General features: G+C 36.7%; 2 protein-coding genes across 2 annotated transcripts in view; both read left to right on the top strand.

The window, feature by feature from the left end:
* LOC113234941 overlaps positions 1–3,410 on the top strand; it is a 12,250-nt gene extending 8,840 nt beyond the window's left edge. Inside the window, exons 6-9 of the mRNA XM_026470463.1 lie at positions 17–251; positions 972–1,000; positions 1,631–1,697; positions 3,181–3,410. Of these exons, the coding sequence (XP_026326248.1) occupies positions 17–251; positions 972–1,000; positions 1,631–1,697; positions 3,181–3,308 (459 nt within the window). The 3' untranslated portion in view covers positions 3,309–3,410. The remainder of the gene's footprint in view (positions 1–16; positions 252–971; positions 1,001–1,630; positions 1,698–3,180) is intronic.
* Positions 3,411–3,669: 259 nt separating this feature from the next.
* On the top strand, positions 3,670–7,961 carry LOC113234961 (origin recognition complex subunit 1-like). The gene is made up of 9 exons (XM_026470485.1): positions 3,670–3,700; positions 4,076–4,301; positions 4,788–4,918; positions 5,108–5,227; positions 5,872–5,994; positions 6,362–6,424; positions 6,513–6,555; positions 6,660–7,697; positions 7,728–7,961. Exons 1-8 carry the CDS (start codon positions 3,680–3,682, stop codon positions 7,685–7,687), a joined length of 1,755 nt encoding a protein of 584 aa, XP_026326270.1. The 5' UTR covers positions 3,670–3,679; the 3' UTR covers positions 7,688–7,697; positions 7,728–7,961.
* The last annotated feature ends 191 nt before the right edge of the window (positions 7,962–8,152 follow it).

Here is an 8,152-nt window from a genome sequence, read left to right as displayed (position 1 = left end):
TAATATTAATTTCCAGGACATAAAAGAGCAAGTACATGAAGATGACGTCGACAATTTGTTCGGAGAAGTTATAAAGGATGATTTGGGGCTCAAATATGATCCTCAGAAGACCATCGCCCATACTCCAGATATCAGCTCTTCTTTTGATCGCAAGGAGTCCTTAAACGACGATAGCTGGATGGCGAGACAGGAGAGAGGTCAGAGCCGAATGGTGCCGGCGACGGTTATTGAATTCCCTGGAGCTAAAGATTGTAAGACAACTTGATATTTTACATTCATTAGCATTTTTATGCTGCGTGGTATCAACATTTCTTGCCTCCCAGCCATTTGCCCTGACATTATCTGGATACATTGACTTCCCCCAATCAAGATAAATAAATAATGTTAACACTAGTTTTAGTAAGATTTGCTAGCAAATATTATATATAGATTATAAATATATGAAAATAAATTATTATTGTATATCTATTTTAGATTATCGCCTCTCCCAGGGCCCAAAAGATTGATTTTGAATTATTATTATGGGGTAATTTTCTTAATGGGTGAAGAACGTTTTTTTATATAATATTAAGTGATGGGACGAACTAGTTCATCGCCTGATGGTAAGCTACACGCACTGGCATCCAGAGCTTTAAATCGCAAAGACCTGAGGTGCACTGCCACTGCGCTCGTCACACTGAGACGTAATTTGACAAGTCCAATGTACCTGTAATTTCACCAGCACCCTTACCCTTCAAAACCGGAACACAGGAATGCTAACATTACTGCTTGGCGGCAGAAACAGGTAAAGTGGCAGTACTATCCTGGATGAACTGTTTCACAAGGAGCTCTACTGCTACTAAAAAAATAAACGATGAAGTAGTATGGGCTGTAGTGGCAACACGGCTGTTTATTAATATTGTTGATACTATTATTATCGTCATTATAAGATTCGATTTAATGTTAAGACTCCTTGTGTGATCAAATTTCAGATTCCGATTCTGTGGAAGCAGAACAAGAGGTAAATAATTTTATTTCATTTAAAAATAATATTCAAACACTGCAGTTTATTGATTATTCTCGACAAATAAGCACTTGTACTAATATTCACTAGTCAGACAATTCTGAAGTTGAAAATTTTGTTTAACACACCGTTCACTAACAGTCCGTGGGACCGTACGGGATGGCATCATTTTGATGAAACCTATGTTAAGAATCGTAGATCCAGTAGTAGGTCCAGCTCATGCATTTGATAATATAACAACTGAGTTAATGGATGTAACATTTTCCGCACACGTAGTGGCCGCAGCTCTGACCACAGCCCAGTGCTGGACACAAATGTGTTTGTGTTTTGAACCAACATAACGCTTTCACGGAGATATTAGATAGATACCTGTTGCAAATGGGATATGAACATTTCAGCTTGATTTCATATCTCCTGTATGTGCAGCTGTCGTTGCCAATGTGATGTCAAAATTTGCTTATGTTACCAATGTATTTCCATTTGTGTACTCATAAATGTAGGTTATATAAATGTGAAACATTGTTGTTTTGGTGTATGGTGTCCGTAAACTCAATTCGATGACTCGTTACCATTGAATCATTCATTTGAACTGGTAATAATACTGAATTTTATTTTTTAACTCCGTAGTATTACAAAGCAACCTCGGAATCCACGTATGACACAGCTAAAGAAGTACCTGAAGAGATTGAAGCAGGTCAGTCTTCAATTATTTTTAACAAAAATGTTCCTTTTTTAAGTTATTGAATGTTACGGTATTTATTTTTTATATATATATGACCACAATGATAGTCAATTATTTCTGTGAAATTACTACACTTATCTGTTATAATTATTAATACAATGCATCGAGTATATAACCAGAAATAGAGACGAAATAAGCGCCATATATTCCTGGTAACACATTAGCGATACAGCGCTTATAAATATCAACTCTCGTTTGCACTGAAATATAGACAGCGCCAACAACTGACCTGTGTATACGTCTCCATATATTCCAAAAAATATTCTGTATTTATTATGATAAAGATAATATCTCTACCAATGTGGGCTGTTCCATACGGTGGTGTGGGAAAAACAGCAAAACATCTAAGTTCAAAACAAACGGAATCACATTTCATCGGTAATTAAATATTAAATATGTAATTTTGCAATTTTCGTCCATGTTAGCAAAGCTCTAGTTAACTGGTCGATTTGAAGTGAAACAGTTGACGACACCCGTCAATTGTTTCGCACTCGGGCTAGCCAATCAGAGCGCAGTTGTCACGGTAATGATATGACAGAATAGTTTTCAAACAAATTAAATGACATTTCGTCTCTTATTTCTGGTTATATACTCGATGATACAATGCAACAAGCACATAGAAAAATTGGCTTAGTTGACATAGCGTCTGTCACGGTTTACTGGAAGACGTTGGTTCAAATCTAGCCGGATCGAAGGAGTTTTTTTCTAAGCGTTCGATCTTTGTATTAATAATTATAACAAACTAGCGTAGTAATTTCACAAAAATAATTGAATATCATGGTGGCCAAACATCGTGGCCAAGCATCGTGACATTCAATAACTTAAAAATTACAATTATTAAAGCGGCATCTCTAGCTGCTGCTGGTAGCTGTAAAAGTAACTGGCTGGTTGAAGAAATAGATTTCTCACAGATGGCGCTACAAAAAAGTTGTTGAAAACTAAAATCAAACATCTGCAACTAGCACAGAAAAATTCGTGAGGTTCGCTAATTCGTTCCGTGGCTTAGTTGGCATAGAATGACGTTGGTTCGAATCCACCCGGATCGAAGAAATTTTTTCTAAGTATTCAAGTGTTTTAAAAATGTTTCTTTTCTCATACTTTAAATACAAGTAAGGTTTTTTTTTATACACAGGAAAATGCGTTACGCGTACCCCGCCACGGGCGATGAGATGGCGGGGATATGTGGGACTCTCCTCGGAGGCCTACCCACTAAAAACCTGTGTATGCACCCTCACCCACCGGTGACCGTAACCGGGATCCCGTTAAGACTCGCCACTCACCCCGGTGAACTAAAGTTACCAGCACGTGTTTCTTGTGCATTAGAATTCAGCTTTTTAATAAATAATTACATGTGTAATGACTGATTCTCTTTAAGAAAACCTGTTACCTGCAAAATATGATGTGATATATATTTACAAAACTTTTTGATATGCAGATGACGCAGTAAGCGTAGCAAAGTCAGTTGAGACCGAAGGAGACGCTGACACTGCCTTTACCAGTGACGTGGAAAATACTGAATACGTTGATACCGAAGATAACGAAGTTGAAGAAAGTGTGCAATAATCATTAGATGCTAGCTCACATCCTTAGTTCTGCTGAGCGTTGTACTGAATTTAATGTCGTGGTTTGATTAAAATACAGTTGGATTTAAATTATGAACACGTTGTCTACTAAAATTTTTTTATGTGAGACCTACATTGTCCTACATTGTTTATTATTTGTCATTCGTACATTTGGTTTGTCTTTATTTGTATTTCATCTTTGATCGTAGCTTTCTAGATTTATAATAAATCTCGTATAATTCAACACGTTACTGTCAAGGCTGTTTTGGTTTAAGTAATAAAGTCGTGAAAAAATAAGCAATGGATGATTTATTACAACTTCAAATACAGGAGGGTTGTAAATTGGCACTGCCAAATGGCCTTAGCGAATTGATGTATGATATTTCTAGAGAGGTAAGTTTGTGTTCTTACTTACTGTATCATTTGAAAATAGTTTTTTTTTATTGATAGGTACATTTCTAAATTCTATTGAAATTTCTCAAGCATGATGAACCCATGTCAAACTCTGTTTCACATGCTACGTGTTGGATACACATACGATCAATCGCCGTTGTCCCGTAGCCTATATGCTATATAAAGGTTTAGTGGTTAGAATAAGAAAAATGCTCTCCACCGGCTATAAGAGTTCCTGAACTGATTCTTTGAGGGTTGTCCTTCCGCAGAAAAGGATTCCTGAACTGATTCTTTGAGGGTTGTCCTTCCGCAGAAAAGGAAAGATGTAGCCGTTTTTGTGAGACAAGTTGCAGACTTCATTTTCTATTTTATAAGGTACTGCGTGCCCAACCGACGAACCTCTGCGAATTTATAGCAAACTATCTATCAGCATTACTGATAACCAGAGAAAACCTTAAAGTGGCTTCAAGGGTCTGCGACAATGTTTGTGAGAACCTTTGTCACTTGGGCCTAGAAGGAGATTTGAGGAATATCGGATTGTGCGAGGAAGATGTTCAAGTCGTAAAAGAAGTCATTAAACTTTATTTTGCGAAGGAACATGGTATATTTACTTACATTTGTCCTTTTTGATTTTTTTGTCCTTTGTGTCACAGTAACATCCTTGTAGTAATAGCCTTAAAATTCTAGTATAGGTATTACGCTGCAACTAGCCCGAACAGGTTTGTAGACTTATCTTCTAGGTTTCCTACCAATATCTTTACAAAATCATTCTTTTTGGGCCCCGCCATAATTGGCGTGCAATGAAAGGTTAATAGTAATAATAATAATAGGTTAAGATTAAATTAACTAATTCATACTTTCATGCTCACCGAGCTCTTTCGAATGTCAGCGGCCCATTGGGTCTGCTGAAAACTTCGGAGAGCGTGTGACACTCCATGGCATTTCGCTTTCGTCCACTCACGCACTACAGAGGGCTATCCGTAATTCCTAAATTCTAAAGGTTTTTATTACATGGACCATGACGCGGCAGAGTGGCAGATTGCGTAGCTGTTGCCTTTTGATTCATTCTTTATCCTATTATATATAGTATCAGAAACCAATATAATCAAAGAATTACTCGCCAAAACGGACATTTCTGAAGACCAAATAGAAAGCGTCCAGGAAGCAATCCAGACAGCGTTCAAAAGACACCAGGCTGCTACTACGACTATTTTTGAGGTCAGTGGCCTTGTTTTTTTTTATTTACCTAGTGCAAGCACTACTCAGTAATTTTTAAGAAGCTACAAAAATCAACCTTAGTTACGTACTATATAAATACAGAATCTTGCATGATTACTAAATAAAAAACTTACTATCATCCCAAAAACTTATGGTATGAAGTTTATTATTAATACAATCCATTTTTAGTCAACGTCATCGGAGAGCGAGATCTCGGACTCGACACGCGCAGCGAGACATACAGTCAAACTTTATAGGACAACGAAACCTACTGAACAAGAGTATGAGAAAGCTGCTGGAAGTATACAGGTGGGTTTTTCGCAGGGAATTTTCGAGAGTAATTATGCCCACGCCCGTAAGTTTCTGGAATTATTAGACCCCACTGCTGCGAACGGGTTTATTCTAAGGAAACGGCTATTATCTACGATGCTAGCTCATTGCGGGTTGGGTAATTTACACGTTTTCGCAAGTATGCCGAGTTTGCTAGTATTTCTATATCAATGACTTTAAACCAAATGGTTTAACGTGGTCAGCATATAGTCCTCGTCATACCAAACCAATGTAACCGACTCACCCCAAAAAATTGTAAAACTTAAGTGACAGAGACAAAGAGTTCTCGAATGGCGGCCGTGTACCGGAAGACGTCAGCGCAGGCAGACCATTCTCAAGGTAAACCGATGACCTGGTGAAGGGTGCAGGAATCCGCTCAATGCAAGCAGCGCACAACCGTTGAGGGAGACCTATGTCCAGCAGTGGACGATTTTCGTTTGAAATAATGATGATGACATGAAAGATTCTCTGGTGGTGGCAGCTGTACGCTATAAAAGACTATTAAGGATAAGGTGTACAACATACATGATGTATTGAAATTAGGTTGTAAATGCAATGACCCACTGCGTAATGCGGGCTGATGTAGATAAACAAGATGACAATAAATTGTGTTTTAATTTTAGGCGGCCTATAGAGCTTATGGCGTGAGACGTCGCAGAGACATGAACAGAAGGACTGACAGTGTTTTACCGGACGATATCGCTGGAGGAAAACCTACAAAATCCTTGCGTTTTGGTTCTGACGATGTAAGTTAATGACAAGGTGTTATTGTAATAATGTATGTTTTGAAATATTGTCGACAAATCACATTTAACATACGTTGCATAATTTTACTTGCCACTAACAATTGAAATTGGAACGTTATCAATACTTTCGAAATTGCCCCTTAAACAAAGTACCGGAAGACACAGCGTTTTCCACAATATTTTTCAGACGTATCGTTCGAAAAATATTGCGGAAATATATAGGTACAAATGAACAGTCATCTTCTGGAAGAGTTTGTTCTGATGCTAGGTAGTGATCAAGCGCAAGTCCTTTACTTTAAAAAAGTACATGAGTGGAAGCTTTTGTCCATAGATATTATGTTACTAAAACTTGACTGCATTTTTACAGGATCTCTGTAGTAGGTCGACTTATACTGGATCATTGACTGATATTAATTCAAACGTAACTGAGGTACACACCGTTCCTTTAATGTGTAACTAAATATATGATTGTATTAGAAAAAATAATATATCCTAATGCTGCTTTCTTTGAATTGCAGAAGACTGAAGATATATTTGTGTCTCAGAGCGCTTACAAGCCGGGTAATTATTGTCTTACTATAAGGGTAGCTCTCTCAATGTTATTGTCTATTGTTTATAAGCATCTTCAGTTTCTTATTTTACTGCTAAGGCTTTCAAAATTTCAGCCCACCTTGCAACAGTATCATCAACATCTCTCGCTGGTTCCCTAGTAGTATCTAGTAATAAGCCATATTGTGTACACGATACTTTGCAAGAAGAAAACGAGATCGACTTTCCAGAGAAAGAGCACTCTAACGTTGATTATACTCTTCTTGACTCTGAGAAAATGGATCCTTGCAAATCGACAGAATTTATTGAAGACAATGGTAGCTGTGCTGAAGATTCGGAAGTTTCAATCGAAGAAGACATTGATTTAAAAGGAATGGCTAAATTTAAACCCGAAATTGAAACCGAAATGGAAGATTATCACACACACACCGTGGAAGATGATGATGTCACAATATCGAGTGATAGCATTACTGAAAGTGACCAAAGCGAAGACAAAAACGGCGTTGAAAACGAAGACGCATACGATGATATGGTTGAAGACGATAACGATTATATCGGCCATGATATTATAAGTGAAGAGACTGACAGTAATAGTGGTGAAAATGTCTGTATTATTTTAGAACATGATAAAAAGTCACTAAATGATTTTGGAAGAGAAGGCATGGTATTTTCAGATCGAAACTTTAAAACTGGTAGTGCAAGCCAAGGTAAAAATGAAATTGATACTATTGCTGCAGGTGAACAAGCTAAAGTGAGTGATAGAGATGAATATATTAGTAGTTTGCTTGAAATCAAGGAAGACATAGAAGACATTATGCTTGAAAGCCATAGTCAAAGCGGCCACAATGCCACATTTGATAATGTTGCACGTAATGTTCACGAACATGTAGATGGGGTTGAAAGTGTACAGAAAAACGCGAATCACATGTTCGAAAAGGATCGTTTGCGGACTCGAGAGTCAACAACATCTATTGATGCAAAATCACATATTGAAATAAACCCAGAACTTTCACAACAATACTTTCATGTAGATGAATTTAACGGTTCAGAAATTATTGCACTTGAAAAATCGACCGTGCCTAAGACACCATTCCATAGTGTTACGAATTTCGATGAAGACGACGAAGACGAGGTCCCAGAATAGTAAGTTCATGTAATAACTCGGTTTTCAATCCAAGACCATCTTTTGAGATGATCTTGTTTACTGTCCTATTTGACAAAAGATTCACTTAGTCTATCAAATCGCCCGGATAATCCGAATTGTTCTTATATGATTATTTTAATTATGTTCATTAATGATATTCTTTGAATTTGTAAAAGTTAAAAACATATTTTTTTATTCATACCATAAGTTCCAAATTGAATTTCAGAAGGTACACGGCATATCAATGTTTTATTAAAATATTTGAAATAAAAATTCTTAATCTTATTTTACAATTTATTATATTCTTTACAAATCAGATCCTTATAGTAGTCGTAGGGCAAATAACATATATATTTTTTGGTCTTTATATATTTATTCTTTTACTATAATGTTTAATTACTAATACCTATGTGTGGGTTGAAACAGTGCAAAATATATTCTTTTACTTTCTACATTATGTTAAAT

This window comes from Hyposmocoma kahamanoa, unplaced genomic scaffold, assembly GCF_003589595.1.
Source record: "Hyposmocoma kahamanoa isolate Upper Pololo Valley unplaced genomic scaffold, ASM358959v1 86, whole genome shotgun sequence".
Classification (NCBI taxonomy): Eukaryota; Metazoa; Arthropoda; class Insecta; order Lepidoptera; family Cosmopterigidae; genus Hyposmocoma; species Hyposmocoma kahamanoa.
Note: the sequence above shows the minus strand (reverse complement) of the source record. Positions and strands in the feature narration are given on the sequence as shown.